At 44.2% G+C, this 16,077-nt stretch overlaps 1 protein-coding gene across 3 annotated transcripts; it reads right to left on the bottom strand.

Moving 5' to 3' along the window:
* Positions 1-1,004: 1,004 nt before the first annotated feature.
* Positions 1,005-10,964, bottom strand: LOC105029791 (myelin-oligodendrocyte glycoprotein-like). 3 transcript variants are annotated; one of them, XM_020043652.3, is made up of 9 exons: positions 10,780-10,964; positions 9,763-9,822; positions 9,153-9,506; positions 8,022-8,126; positions 7,855-7,896; positions 7,740-7,769; positions 3,248-3,313; positions 2,297-2,323; positions 1,005-2,177 (listed from the first exon to the last, which is right to left on the bottom strand). In XM_020043652.3, the coding sequence occupies exons 1-9, from the start codon at positions 10,787-10,789 to the stop codon at positions 1,930-1,932; spliced, it is 942 nt and encodes a 313-aa protein (XP_019899211.2). In that variant the 5' UTR covers positions 10,790-10,964; the 3' UTR covers positions 1,005-1,929. The 3 variants fall into 3 exon arrangements, with proteins under 3 accessions (XP_019899211.2, XP_010901620.2, XP_019899212.2); XM_010903318.4 differs by lacking the exon at positions 7,740-7,769; XM_020043653.3 differs by lacking the exons at positions 7,740-7,769; positions 7,855-7,896; positions 8,022-8,126.
* Positions 10,965-16,077: the final 5,113 nt, after the last annotated feature.

Below are 16,077 nucleotides of genomic sequence, written 5' to 3'. Positions count from 1 at the left end.
ATGTCGGTCCCTCTCCTACTTCAAACAACCCTCGAAATCTGGCCATTTTCATTGTCTTTTGTTTCAGGGACTTGGAAATCGGTACATGATCGAAACAGTATGACGTAACTGACACTTATTTTGCTTAGATCATGTGACTTGGCCACTTTGAAATAAGCGTCTGTTTCTGAATAATTCTGAATAAATAGCATCTGGTGAATAAATTATTGTGGAAGGTGAAATGAAAGAGGAAAAACATGTAGAGTATATATCATTATAACATTATTATGTATAGGTAATCTGCAGTATTTAATCAACTATATGCAATAAATAAACAGGATAGCATATAATTTGATAATCATGCATCAGTGCATTTGAAAAATACTAAAAAGTGGCAAAGTGATACAATAGCAGGAACAAAGGTTATTGCTGACAAAACACCCTTTGTGCTTTTACTTTTACATGTGTATGGGTAACTGATCGACCAGTGGTGGTATATTTTCTGACGTTCCACTCTTTTCAACACTTATCTGTGCAGAACAAATACAACATTGTTCTTGCTCTTAGCATTCCTTCAGTCAGTGTGATCTTTGCATTCCTTCGATCTGCTTATGGGAACGATGGGATAGAGAAATTTTGTAATCAGAATTTGGAGAAGAATTCATATGTTCTTTTCAGAGGAGTCATATTGATACAGTAAAAACACTGGATTCAAATCTAGGTAAATGTCATAGAAAAACCACCAATATCAATCCTTGCCCAGAGACTTGAATTGCTGGCCCATAGAGCCTAGTAAAAGCAAATTTTCACTGTCATTGTAATTTTCATTGTATGCACCTAATGTGCTTGACCAAACTAATCACTGAAGAATGAACACCAATTCAGAAAAGATAGATTTTGATAAGTGCATGTGGCTAGCATTAGCCCAGAAACACCAACTAAAGTAGACAGAATATTTTGAATGATTTTAATTGGTCAAACATTTCTAAAACCTTCATAGAGATGTAAAAAAAAAAACAATGGGAATCACAATATGCAACTATATCAACTATAAATGCAAGGTTTGCACCCGACAGCAACACAAATCTTGATAGGCATCACTTTGATCCATTGCTTTTTATAAGAAGAGTAGATACTCACTATTTTTACTTATTATTTTTCAAGGCTTATTTATTTAAAGTGGGAATCACAGGAAGACATGGAGTAAAGGGTGGAGTCGGGAATTGAACCCTGCTCTCTGGTAGCAGCTGCATAAGCACATAGAGACAGGAGTGTGAAACGGGACCAAATTTCAACACAAACTAATACTTCATTTAGCAACACAACAATGATAGTTTATTAGCACATTATAGTCATTTTACAATTACAATTTTATATTTAATTAAAACAAGAATAAAGAAAAAAAAGACAAACATTTAATTACTTTTGGTGTCTGGAAACATAGAAAGCATAAAACAAACTTGTTGAACAACACCCATGTGTTGATTACTGTATTTAGCCATAAACTTGTGTTAAACAGAACTCTGATGTATTTCTGGAAAGCATGTCTCATTTGACAAGATTTTCCCCTGCATTTCTTGTACCAGAGTAATAAGTTACAATGTACTCCACCGGCCTTTATTTTATTTTCACATTATCCTTTTCCAGCAGACATCAAGCTACGATGTTGAACGCACAGCCTATTTTCTGGTGTCAATACTTTTTAATGGATGTGGATCTCTTTTTCCAGGGCTGAATACAGGATACAATGTGTCTGTTGTTTTCACATCATTAAAAGTGTAAAGAAGGGACCCAGAATCAGCATCACAAAAAGACAGTGTGTGTTTGTCACAATCTAGAAACACACACACAGTTGTTGGTGTTGTTTGTCTTGTTTGTGTTTTTACACCGCCAACATAAACATGTAGACCTAACTCTCCTTTTTCATAAAATAAAATCCAGAACCCAATTTCATGTTAAAGGACATTTGGCATTTTCTCTGGTCACACCTAAATACCATGCTAGTTTTTCTTTATTAGCATATTCATTGACCTTGACCTTCCAATAGTGTTGCCCTGAGTCAAACCCCTTATTACCCAATACATGGTAAGACTGATGGTCAACTGTATCTTTTGCTTTGATATAATTTACCCTCTTTCCGTGATGCGTCACACTAATGGCTGTAGAAGCAGTCTCTTTATCCATAGTGATGTGTTCCGCTGAATGAAGAGAATATTATTTCATTAATACACGCAAACTCTGGATGAATTAGTGTTTTAGACAGTACAGTTCAATTGATAGTAACAATAGAAATAAACACTCAAATAAAATGTTTTACCTCTGAATCTTTTCCCCAGGAGCCAATCTGCATACAGGGATATTGAGTACATTTTAATTTAAGTGCATTTCAAATGATTTAACTTTGCAAATATACTGTTGCAAGTAGTTTTTCTTTCATGAATTACTTAAATAAAACAAATAAAAGATGTAGATCTTATTCTAAGGATAAATGACTATTTTCCCCCATAATGGATATATAAAAGCAGGAATGATTCAAGACAAATCACTGGACTGTTCTGAAGTGACCAGCAATCAGTAAAGTTCGAAATCTCAGTGAAAACCTCTGGAGAGATCTGATAACAGCAGTTAGGAGTTTGTACAGGGAAGAGTTGAACAAACTGCCAGTACAGAGGTGCAGGAAGTGTATCCAGGGCAACAGAAAGCAGGATATTTAGCTGTGCTAAAACAGGATGTCAATAAAATCTGGAATATACTGTAGATCACTATGGCATTCCTCGTTCATCTTCATACTCAAGCTCGTAGGGCTACTGGTAATTACACACACATGAGTAAGTCAAAGCAATCAGACTTGGTTAAAAATGACCTACATCTTATGGGCACTTATAATAACTGATATAGGCACAAACACATGCGTAAATCAAAGTGACCAGACTGATCGTCAATGAGTTACGGGTTGCTACACCATCCCTTGTTTTCTGTACTTGACTGATGAGGAGCATTGAGGATAATGTAGGCAGTGATACATACAATCTTTTAAATGTTTGCTTGTGGCAAAGGATTAGCACTTCTAACATATTGTCATTTATGACTGCGTATGTTTACAAACAATATTATTAGATATTAAATGATCCCGTCATACGGTCATAGACTCTCTGCAGAAATCTTTCAACCGGTCCACTCAGTAACATTCAAAGGGGTTTACCTTTATCCCCCTTATTACACATACATTTTCTAAAGATGAATGCATGTTATCCTTCTTTCACTTTACCTTTCAGATTATCTTCTTCATCAGATGCTGTCTGTTTAGTAGACATCTGCACTGTGTTTTCTGCCCCTAATGAACCACATAAATATATTGCAGTTTATGGTTTTACATATTTGGTGTTAAGGAAGTATGATTTTCCCAGTAAGACTTTAACATTAAATTATTAATTTTACAGAATATTACTTTCTGTTAAGCTTTGTATCTCTGTTGAATGGAAAAGGTAAACGTTATTGTAAAATGTGAAACAAGGAACAGGAAGATACAAACCCAGGTGATAAAAAAATGCTGGTAACACTTTACAGTAAGGATTAATTAATAAACTGACTAAATATTAATAAATGCATAGTTGTCTGTTAAAGGTTACATTAATTAACATGAATATACATTAATTGAAATGAACTGAATGATTACCTGATTAATCAGGTAATCATTCAGATGCTCTGATGCCCTTTCAGGTACTTTAATGGACATTAAAATATTTAAAAACGATGCTAGTTTACATTTTCTTTTTCAATGTATATTACTGCGATACTTACCATTTCTACAATATTTAATAACACTACCAATATTGCTGATAATCTACAGTACTTTTGTTAAACTGCTGCTATGTACAGTGTTATGTATTTGATCACATTATCCTCTAGATTTTAATCACTATGTAGTTGTAGTGTGCTATGCCACCATTCATAAGCTTATTGCACTCATATGTATCTAATATTTCAATAGCTCAATTAATTGCTGCTAGTTAACACTGTTATGTTTATTACTGCCATACTTTCCTTATCTAAATGTTCAATAATACTACCCAGATTGCTGCTCTATCATAATACAACCTAGTTTACAGTACTCTTTTTTAAACTTTGCTGCTAGTGTACTGTGTTTATGTATATTGCTGCTTTATTTTAATATTATTTTCTGTCTAGATATATTTTTGCTCATATAATCTTCCTCTTAACTTTAACTACCTAGTTTGTTGGGTACCATGTCATAAAAATGTCATTGTACAGGACGACGCTGTGTTGTTCGGTGCATGGGGAGGGGAGGAGATGGGAGGGAGATGGGGAGGAGGTGGGAGGGAGGTGGGAGGGAAATGGGAAGGAGATGGGAGGGAGATGGGAGGGAGATGGGAAGGAGGTGGGAGGGAGGTGGGAAGGAGGTGGGAAGGAGGTGGGAGGGAGATGGGAGGGAGATGGGAAGGAGGTGGGAAGGAGGGAGGACGCGGGTTTGGTGGAGAGGTAGAGCTGGGTGTCATCAGCATAGCAGTGGAAGTAACTGCCGTGTTGTCACATGATCATCCCCAGGGGTGGGAGGTGTATAATGATCATCTCCAGTGGTAGGAGGTATAAAATGATCATCCCCAGGGGTAGGAGGTGTATAATGATCATCCCTGGGGGTAGGAGGTATATAATCATCATCCCTGGGGGTAGGAAGTATATAATGATTATCCCCAGGGGTAGGAGGTGTATAATGATCATCCCCAGTAGTAGGAGGTATATAATGATCAACCCCAGGGGTAGGAGGTGTATAATGATCATCCCCAGGGGTAGGAGGTGTATAATGATCATCCCCAGGGGTAGGAGGTGTATAATGATCATCCCCAGTGGTAGGAGGTATATAATGATCAACCCCAGGGGTAGGAGGTGTATAATGATCATCCCCAGGGGTAGGAGGTGTATAATGATCATCCCCAGGGGTAGGAGGTATATAATGATCAACCCCAGGGGTAGGAGGTGTATAATGATCATCCCCAGGGGTAGGAGGTGTATAATGATCATCTCCAGTGGTAGGAGGTATATAATGATCATCCCCAGGGGTAGGAGGTGTATAATGATCATCCCCAGGGGTAGGAGGTATATAATGATCATCCCCAGTGGTAGGAGGTATATAATGATCATCCCCAGGGGTAGGAGGTGTATAATGATCATCCCCAGGGGTAGGAGGTGTATAATGATCATCCCCAGGGGTAGGAGGTATATAATGATCATCCCCGGGGGTAGGAGGTATATAATGATCATCCCCGGGGGTAGGAGGTATATAATGATCATCCCTGGGGGTAGGAGGTGTATAATGATCCTCCCCGGGGGTAGGAGGTGTATAATGATCCTCCCCGGGGGTAGGAGGTGTATAATGATGAGGAGTGGTCTGAGCACTGACCCCTGGGGGACACCTTGAGTGACAGCTGCACACTGTGATCTATAATTTTTTATATGGTCATATTGTTGACAGTGAGGTAGGAGGAGAACCAGCAGAGAGCAACACGTTCCAGGAGGATTGGATGGAAAATGGTATCAAATGCTGCACTCAGGTCTAGGAGGACGAGGATGGATAGTAGGCCAGAGTCAGCTGTGTGGAGGAGGTTGTTGGTGATTTTTACAAGAGCTGTTTCAGTGCTGTGTTTGGAGCGCAGACTGGAATGGTTCATGGATGTTATTGGAATTTATTTAGTTGAATCGCCACCCCCATCTACAAGTTTTTGGAGAGAAAGGTCAGGTTGGAGATGGGTTGGTAGTTGGTTAGGTCATCATGGTCGGCATTAGGTTTTTTCAAGATCAGCGTGACAGCAGCAATATTCAGGGAGGGCTGTGCAATACCTGTGGTATGTTGATGTGTGAGTTCAGTAGGCGAGTGAGTAGGGGTGAGATGGTAGGAAAGCATGCTTTAACATGCTGATGGGCATGGGGTCAAGTGGGCAGGTAGATGATTTTGAATTGTAGACCAGTTCTTTAAGAGTTTTCAGTGGCTGGTATGAAGTCGGGGAGGCAGGTGGTATAGACTGGTCCTTTTAATGGAGGACAGGCAGACATTGTAATAGGTGGTGAGTTCAGAGGGGACAGGGAAACAGGACTGGGGTATGTTTCAGTCAGGCTTGTCAGATCAGTATGGTTTATATTCTTTACATTTCTAAATGAGATGTAGGATTGACATGCTGCATGGAAAGGGGGACAGATATGTCAAACAGAACAGGTGTGTGGTCAGGAATAGGGATATTGGAGAGACAGACACCAGTGGAACAAAATAAATCAAAATAAAACACATTTGAACTTGGTTATGAGTGGGGTTAGTAACATTCTGTGTGATATCGAGGCCCTCAGGATGGGACATAAAATCTGCAGCAGTGTTACAGACAATTTCCTCAGTGTGAATATTCAGGACATATTGGGAGACATGATACAGACAGAAGTCAGCAATGAAGAACATTAAAAAACAGTTTTTTGGGGGGTTTCTGAGGTTTATTGTATAAATGGTTAAAATGATCAGAGGTTGAGAGACAATGAGTTTAACTGCGACTATATAGATACAAATTAGGTGTGTTGAGGTAAACTGACAGATTTAACTTTGAGCTCCTCATGAAACAGTATAGAGACACCACATCCACACCCAGAAGTGCGTAGCTGGCTGATGTATGTGTAACCAGTAGGGACTGATTGATTAAGTTTGTAAAACTCATTTGGCTGCTGCCAGGTCTCCGTGAGGCACTTTATGTCCAGTTTGTTGTCAGTGATAAAGTCATTCACCAGTAATGCTTTGGTAGTGAGAGACAAAATATTAAACAGCGCAAGGTTAACAAGGTTATGCGACTTGTTTGTGTCACAGACTGTTTTCGCGCAAAGCGCATGGTGCCTGTGGCCAGCACTGTGGTGATTGTGTGGAACAGTACGTTGATTTCGACCAAAAAGAATGGACGGTGTAACTTTTAAATTGTGTGAAGTTTCGACGACTGACTATATCTTGATCGCCGGAACATTTTACTATTGGCATACAGGACTGGGGGAATTGTGAAGCTCTGAACCATTACTTATATATAATTATGTATTGGTTCAGTAGCTTTTGTTGGTTAATTAACATCTTAATAGCAGTTGCAGGTGCTCATCAACAATTATTTCATTGTAAGGAAGGATTCATTAAATAGTTTTGAGATCTTTGTGGTAAAATCCTTAAGTAGGGTGGGTATTGCTCAAGGGAAGAGAGTTATTCTATAATTCGCCTGTTAACTATTTGTCTTCCTGTGTGCCGTAGAGAAAGGTCGCACTGACAATGGCTCAACGTTCACTACAAACATGAACTGTTTCTGTTCGATAATTGTAGTTTTTATTTTTTGTGATGGACACAACTTGGGAAAAGCAAATTAAAGCAGCAGAGAAAAGCAACTCAAAGCATGATTTTTTTTTTTGGATGATTAAATCTGTTCATATTTTATTATCACTGACTAATATCCATGTATATGTGTTAAATATGCATTTATTAATGTTTTTTACACATGCAAAAATATTTCGTGACCTGTAGATTAATCAAATAATATTTGATTAATATCGAGTTAATGTTTATTAAAGTATCCTTCATCCGTTCACTATGCATTTATTAATATGTTTATTAACACAGGCACAATAAAATCATGATCTGTAAACTCATTAATATATTAGATAATGTTAATGTATACTTATAGCATTTTGTTACTAAAAAGCTTCATAAGGAGGAAGGATTTCTCAAAAGGTACCTGCCAAATTCTGCCCAAGCTCATTTTGATCTGAAATGAACATTACGCCAAAATGATAAATCTTAACTCATGCTAATCTGTTTATTTATCACATAGATCAGATTAAATGGATTACCTGTGTGTTTCCTGGATGTATGTAATGAAGAGCACTTGAACCCTAAAATATATTATTTGAACATGTTATAAACAATACCTTTGGACCAATTTCTCTATAAGGCTATTATTTATCATTCAATATTGAAGGTATGATTCATCATAAATTACAGTTTGAGTTCCATATACCTTTTCGTTTGAACACAATGAAACACAGAGCACAGATGATGATGACCAGAAATACTGGCAGGACAACCAACAGGACCTGAGTCACAGTGAAACCTTTGGAATCTCCTGCAAGCAGACAGTAAACATGGGTCACATGTCGCTAATGCATCTTATAAGACACAACTACAACATATATAATAATAGTGAAATCACTGAAATTCAATTAGTAAAAATACATGACACTCACTACCATGTAAATATGGTAGAACTTTCAAGTTATTAAATTGAGCCTCAGACTTCTTGGCAAATGTAACAGAGACCTTTTTTGAATTCTGTGATAATTGTTACGCATGCAGGTACCCTGTATGTGAGTTGGTATTTTTCCCCTTCTGCCGTTTCCCCAGGTAACGTGGTATCAGGACACTACATAGACTATTTAACGGAAATCCATGGCACCCGATTTCATATGATATGTGACGTTACGTTAGGTTACATTACAATGCGCCACCAATATGGATGATACATTACGAAATTATTAAAACGTAAAATAACACACGAACGCCAGACAAACGTATGATTTTTACGAACGCTATGAAAACGTATAAATAATGACAATCATTTTACAAAATGTTTGACCTGTGTTCCAAACCGGCAACATTCAGTTTAGCACATCTCACACGTTTGTTGTCTAGTTAATTGTTTGCTGCTTCCCTGTGTATCTGGGAAACGTTATTTTTTTTAGCGATTTGCATTCACAACCTGTAGAAAAAGTTAGAACTGAGCGATTCTACCCACTGTATTTTTCGTATTGGTTAGTAGTCAGCTAAGCGATTTTTTAAGCAGGCAAGTTCAGTTTAGTGGTGTTTGGACTATATTATTTCATTTCTTAGGTCCAGCTCAGCCCCTTTTGCCTAACCCCTTTACTGTGTGTTTATAATAAACGTTTTATGTTTGAAGGTTGCTTTGGTTGTCTGTGTCATTTGTTCTCACTGTGCTTTTACACTAGATTAATTTGCAAGAGTTTTATGTTAGGGGTCTCTGTCCCATCCACCCTAGACTGCTAGACACAGGGTTCGTAACAATAATCACCCACAGAAAAGACTTTGAGGTGATAAATACCTCACAATTAAATTATTACTGGAGATCACTTACCACTCACTGCCAGTACCACATGGGCCTTTTCATACCACTTGTTACTGGCAATGTAGCACACAAACTCCCCACTATCTTCCAGAGTGACCCTCTCCAGTCTCAGGGACGCGTTCCCCCTCTCCAGTCCCCCAGTTAGAGATACTCTGCCCCTGAACCGCGGGTCCATGAGGGCCTCCTGGATCTTGTGATCCATGTACAACAAGGTGGGTTTGTTAACGTCATCCGACCGATACCACTGCACCTCAAATGGTTTGATGTTGAATATAGGTGAGACTTGACAGAGTAGAGAGACGGAGGAGCCTGACTGGGATGAGATCAGGCCATCAGGGACAGTTAAGGTGAATGTCTCCGGGACTGTAGAAGGAGAGGCCAAGAGGAAGAGAGAGTAACATACTTATTCATAATGGCCAATTTCACAGACACAGATTAAGCCTAGTCTAGAAAAAAAAATTAAGCACAATGGAAAACAATGTTAGGCTTGAGATTTTATTCGTAGACTAATCAGCTTAATCAGTGTCCAGAAAACTGTTGTCTAGTGAGTAATTTCACATTGTGCAGGTAAAATGGAGAAACACTATTATTATAATTTATTTAGTGTTAACATTCTCACCAGGTTGAGCTGGGATGGGAACAGTCAGGATTGCCACTGACAGGAGAGTAAGACTCAGCCCTGCATGAAAGATCGACCACATCGCAACATGGTATTTTTAAGACTCAGCATGTTAAAACAGTGCAACATAAAACCCTCAATCAATAAAATCAAAAGCATGAGATTGCTGAGTGGATGTTTCTGTTTTCGCTGTAAAGATATATTCACCTGAACTGAGAGTTCAGTAAGGTTCTATAACTTCCACCTGGCGTTTGGCGTCACCGGCATATCTAACCACTGGCCCTCTCCTGCCCTGCCACCAAAAGTCCCTTCTCTTCTACATTAATCATTTGAAGCACCTGTTGACACTTGCCTTAATAATCCTGTCTATAAACACCCGCCTGTTTGTTTCTTTAGTTGGGTGTTATTCCATACCTGTGAATTCCTGTGTGACTGTCAGTCTTGTTTAAAGGAACCCTTGTATTAAACCCTATTGTTTTTGTACTGCCCTTGTGTCCCAAGCCTTGTTATAGGTCCTGCCTTGTCTCAGATAGGATTATGTAAATTAGGTTAGTTTACTCGTCCAATCCATGTTATTTTCAAGTCAACTGGTAATTTAATATGACATCAACAGATGAAAGCTGAACTTTGGAATGCTGAGTCATTCGTTTCATTGATATACTACAACTGAAAAGTATACATTCAGGAGTCATTTTTAAAGATTGCATACACAAGTGAAAACCTGCCTAAACGAAATAGGCATGTTTTTACAAAATGAAAAATATATTGAGATTAAAATTAAACACATTGTTCTCAATATGACGATAAGAAAAACAACATATGAAACAAATCTTTAAGGGGCAATATAACTTTTGACAAAACAAGTGAAGGTGCGATAAATAGGAGTAGCATAACTTGAAATTAACACCAGTTGATCAATGTGTATCCCTTTGATTCATTCTAGATAATCCATTGTAATTGAGAGGTGGTAGATGTAACATAAGTCACACAATAAGTTAACGAACTGTTAAAGCTTACCTGAGTGCATTTCCTTAAATATCACAACTGTTGTTCCTCTGATGATACTCTGGTTTCATAACACTGATATATTTCAAATCCACATATTTTTCTTGTGCATTTCAAATACATCGTCCTGTGGCAAAGCAAATACAGTACAAAAGAAAAAAGGTTAACAACTGCCAGCACTCCCTAACTGTGAGGTCTTCCCGTCACTCCCGGTCCGACTCCTCCCTGCCACGCTCCGCACCTGCCACCAGTTCACTTCCCAGCACGCATGAACGCACCCAACACTCCAGATCCCAATCACCTGAATATTGAACACCTGTGCCCTGTTAACCCCTTTATTTAACCTGTGCTCTTCCTCCCCTCCAGTGTGAGGTATTGTTCCCAGTGGACCTGCCAAGCATTCTATCGCGCGCTCCTTAGTAGTTGATTCCCAGCCTGTTGTGTTCTCTGCCCTCTTGTCCCGTCCTCTCTCCTCGTTTCCAGAATCCTGCGTCTTGACCTGTTCGTCCGCCCCGTCGTGTCTCTCCCTGCCTACCCTACCTGTGTGGTTACCTGTACGGACTGCCTTCCCGGAACACCGACCTCCCTGCCTGCCCCTGGATATCCTTACCGTCTCTCCCGTCCTGTACTGTAGCCTCCGCTGATTGATCACCCGGCTTCCTGACCTTCTTGCCTGTTTCTCGGATTCGCGTCTCTGCTCATCCCTGCCTGTGCCTTCGCCTTCAAGGACTGATATTCTGGTTTCCGACTCTCTGCCTGTCTTCATCGTTTGTGTGCTTGCCTACTCCCTTGTGCGACGTAACAATAAATCTACCATTGCACTTCTGCAATTGGACCCACACAACTCTGGTCCGGGTGTTCATTACAGAATACCTCACCTTACCGATGGATCCAGCAGAGCTGCATGCGCAACTGTCGCAGCAAGAGGAGAGGATCGAGGAGATGATGCGGCTACTTCGACATCCAGTACCCATGCCTGCTCCATCCGGTATGGTTGCCGTCTCCGCCCCCGCTCCTAACATATCCCTGCCAAGCAAATACGACGGGTCTCCGGGAAAGTGCAAGGGGTTCCTAATGCAGTGTTTGAAGTACATCGCTTACCACCCGAGCCAGTTCGGCCGTGACCAGAACAAGGTAGACTTCGTCATCTCCTTGCTAACTGACAAAGCCCTAGACTGGGCCACAGCCTTGTGGTCCGCAAATAGCCCCGAACTAGGCTCGGAGGCTCAGTTCCTTGCCCTATTCAGGGAAGTGTTCGACCACCCCGTCACGGGACGTAACGTAGGGGATCAGCTGGTCGAGATCCGGCAAGGGACACGCACTGCGGCCGCCTACGCCCTGGATTTCCGCACCTTGGCTGCAGGGAGTGGGTGGAGCGAGGCTGCCTTGCTCACGGTCTACCGGAGGGGACTGAATCGGGAGCTGCAGGCAGAGCTGGCCTGCAGGGGTGACCTCGCCTCCCTCAGTAAGTACATCAATGTGTCCATTGCCATAGACTACTTACTGTTGGACCGAAGGAGGACTACCACCCTACGACCCAGACCGGCCCCTTCGACATCCACGGTGTCGACACCCCCAGCGACACCACCAGAGCACGAACCCATGCAGCTAGGTCGTTCCCGTCTGTCCGCCGCGGAGCACCATCGTCGCCGTTCCGAGGGTCTATGCCTGTACTGTGGCGAAAGAGGACACTTCGCCTCCCGGTGCCCTATCAGGCCGCCTCGCCCCGGAGAGAGAGAGACCTCCGCGCACCATCAGGTAGGAAGCTCCCACCTCCTCAACGTCACCCATAAGCAGTTGCATCTACCTGTGTGTCTCACTGTCAGGGGCAATCCGTTCTGCCTGGAGGGCTTGGTCGACTCAGGAGCCGCAGGGAGTTTCATAGACTTGGAAACGGCAGAACAACTGGGGATCAAATTGTACCCAATAGAACCGCCGTTGCGCGTGAAATCCCTGGATGGGGGACCACTTGGATCCGGCTACGTTCGCCATCAAACGGAACCACTGGACATGCAGGTGGGGGCATTGCACACAGAACGCATCCAGTTGCTAGTGGTTTCCTCCCCCCATGAGCCGGTGGTGCTGGGGCACCCCTGGCTCTGCCTACACGACCCAGACATTTCCTGGAGTAAAGGAGAGTTGACGGCCTGGAATATGACCTGCCTATCTCGCTGTTTGAGTGTTCCCTGCAGAGCCACCTCAGTGGAAAGCGCCATGACATCAACCACTCCGGAACCCCCGCCCGCGTACTCCCAGTTCAGACAGGTCTTCAGCAAGGAAAAAGCCTCAGAGTTACCACCACACCGCCCGTGGGACTACGCCATAGAGCTGATCGAGGGAGCCCCGCTTCCACGGGGACGCGTGTATCCTCTGTCTGTCCCGGAAACAGAGGCCATGAACACCTACATCGACGAGTCTCTGCGACAAGGAGCTATCCGCCCGTCGACGTCCCCTGCTGCTTCTAGCTTCTTCATTGGAAAGAAGGACGGCGGCTTACGCCCCTGCATAGATTACAGAGGACTGAACGCTGTAACCATCAAGAACCGCTATCCCTTACCTCTCATCTCGGCAGCGTTGGAACAAATCGGACAGGCCTCTATCTTCACCAAGTTGGATTTGCGGAGCGCGTATCATCTCGTGCGCATACGAAAAGGTGATGAATGGAAAACCGCCTTCATCACCCAACGCGGCCACTACGAATACCGAGTCATGCCCTTCGGCCTTACCAATGCACCCGCCGTCTTCCAGGCATTCATGAACGACATATTCCGGGACATGATTGACCGGTTTGTCATAATATACCTTGATGACATCCTGATCTATTCCGGAAACCTAACAGAGCACATTGGGCACGTCCGACAAGTACTACAACGGTTGCAGCAACACAGACTGTATGTAAAACTAGAAAAGAGTGTGTTCCACGTTTCCCAAGTGGCCTTCCTTGGATCGTTGCTGTCGCCAGGCTGTGTCCAGATGGACGAGAGCAAGGTATCGGCAGTGCGTCAGTGGCCACCCCCAAAAACCGTCAAGGAGATGCAACGATTCCTGGGTTTTGCGAACTATTACCGACGGTTCATCAGGAACTTCAGCACCATCGCTGCCCCATTGACCGCTCTGACCAGCCAGAAAACCCGGACGTTGTGTTGGACAGACGCTGCCAAAGCAGCCTTTGATAAACTGAAGGACCTATTCACCAGTGCTCCCATACTCCACCAGCCTGATTCCCAACTCCCATTCATAGTGGAAGTGGACGCCTCGGAAACGGGAGTAGGGGCGATCCTGTCACAGCGCGTTGGCACGCCTCCCAAGTTGCGCCCCTGCGCCTTCTACTCTAAGAAACTCACCCCCGCTCAACGGAATTACGATGTCGGGAATCGAGAGCTCCTCGCGATTAAACTGGCACTGGAAGAATGGAGACACTGGTTGGAGGGAGCCCTTCACCCCTTCCTGGTACTCACGGACCACCGCAACCTGGAATATTTACAGTCGGCTAAACGTTTAAATCCCTGGCAAGCTCGATGGTCTCTTTTCTTCAACCGCTTTCGTTTTTCAGTCTCCTACGTACCGGGGAAAAAGAATGCCAAGGCTGACTCCCTCTCCCGATTGTTCGAGCAACCGACCTGCCCTCCGTCGCCCGAAACAATTCTGCCCTCCACCTGCCGTGTCGGACCAATACGCTGGGACATCCAGGACACCATCGAGGAGGCCCTGTTGACGGATCCGGCCCCTCCTACCTGCCCACCAGGGAAGATTTATGTTCCTGCGGCGGTTCGTCCCCAATTATTGCAATGGTGCCACACTTCGTTGGGGACTGGGCTTCCGGGCATCACCCGTACCTCTATAATCCTGGGTAAGCGGTATTGGTGGGCGTCTCAATCCGACGATGTGCGCGACTATGTCCTGTCCTGCCCTGTCTGCGCGCAATCGAAAAGTCCCCGTCACTTACCCGAGGGGCTGCTACAGCCTCTACCTACTCCTCACCGCCCCTGGTCACATATCGCTATGGATTTTATAATGGACCTACCGGACTCCAACGGGTATACCACGATTCTAACCGTAGTTGACCGGTTTTCTAAGATGTGCCGTCTGATACCCCTAGCTAACCTGCCCAATGCCACAGAATTGGCGGACCTTATTTTCCAACAGGTGTTCCGGCAGTTCGGGATTCCCGAGGACATCGTGTCGGACCGGGGACCCCAATTCATCTCCCGTGTATGGAGGGCTTTCTGCGACCGACTCTGGGTATCGGTAAGCCTATCCTCCGGGTACCATCCTGAGACCAACGGTCAGACGGAAAGACTAAACCAGGATATAGGAAAGTATCTGCGACAACAGTGTCATAAACAGCCACACGACTGGAGCCGGTTCCTCCCATGGGTGGAATACGCACAAAACTCCCTCATTCACTCCTCCCTCAGGCTCACTCCTTTTCAATGTGTCTTCGGTTATCAACCCCCTCTTTTCCCCTGGGATACAGAACCCGGTCCGGTCCCCGCAGTGGACGAGTGGTTCAGACGCAGGGCAAGAGTCTGGGAGACGGCGCACCGGCATCTCCAACAGGCGTCAAGTGCGCAGAAGACATACGGTGATCGCCGCCGGCGCCCGTCTCCCCTCTACCACCCCGGCCAGCGGGTTTGGCTGTCAACTCGGGACATCCGCCTGCGTCTCCCATGCCGTAAGCTATCCCCCAAGTACATCGGTCCTTTCAAGATTATACAACGCATAAACCCTGTTACCTACCGTCTGCAATTGCCCCGCCAGTACAGGATCTCCCCTACGTTTCACGTATCTCTCCTCAAGCCGGTTCATTGCAGTCCCCTACATCCACCGGTCGCCCTGCATCCTGCTCCGCCTCCTTTGGACGTGGATGGGGGACCGGCGTATGCAGTGCGGGACATCCTGGATTCCCGCCGCCGAGGTGGGCTCCTGCAGTACTTGGTTGATTGGGAAGGTTATGGCCCGGAGGAGAGGGCCTGGGTGCCCGCTCGCGACGTCCTGGCCGCGGACCTCACTGCGCGGTTCCACGCTGCGCGCCCGGATCGTCCTGCTCCCCGTCCGCGGGGTCGTCCGCCGTGGCGGTCTCGGCCGTAGGGAGGGGGGTTCTGTGACGTCTTCCCGTCACTTCCGGTCCGACTCCTCCCTGCCACGCTCCGCACCTGCCACCGGTTCACTTCCCAGCACGCATGAACGCACCCAACACCCCAGATCCCAATCACCTGAATATTGAACACCTGTGCCCTGTTAACCCCTCTATTTAACCTGTGCTCTTCCTCCCCTCCAGCGTGAGGTATTGTTCCCAGTGGACCTGCC

Source organism: Esox lucius, chromosome 25 (assembly GCF_011004845.1).
Source record: "Esox lucius isolate fEsoLuc1 chromosome 25, fEsoLuc1.pri, whole genome shotgun sequence".
NCBI classification, from domain to species: Eukaryota; Metazoa; Chordata; class Actinopteri; order Esociformes; family Esocidae; genus Esox; species Esox lucius.
Note: the sequence above shows the minus strand (reverse complement) of the source record. Positions and strands in the feature narration are given on the sequence as shown.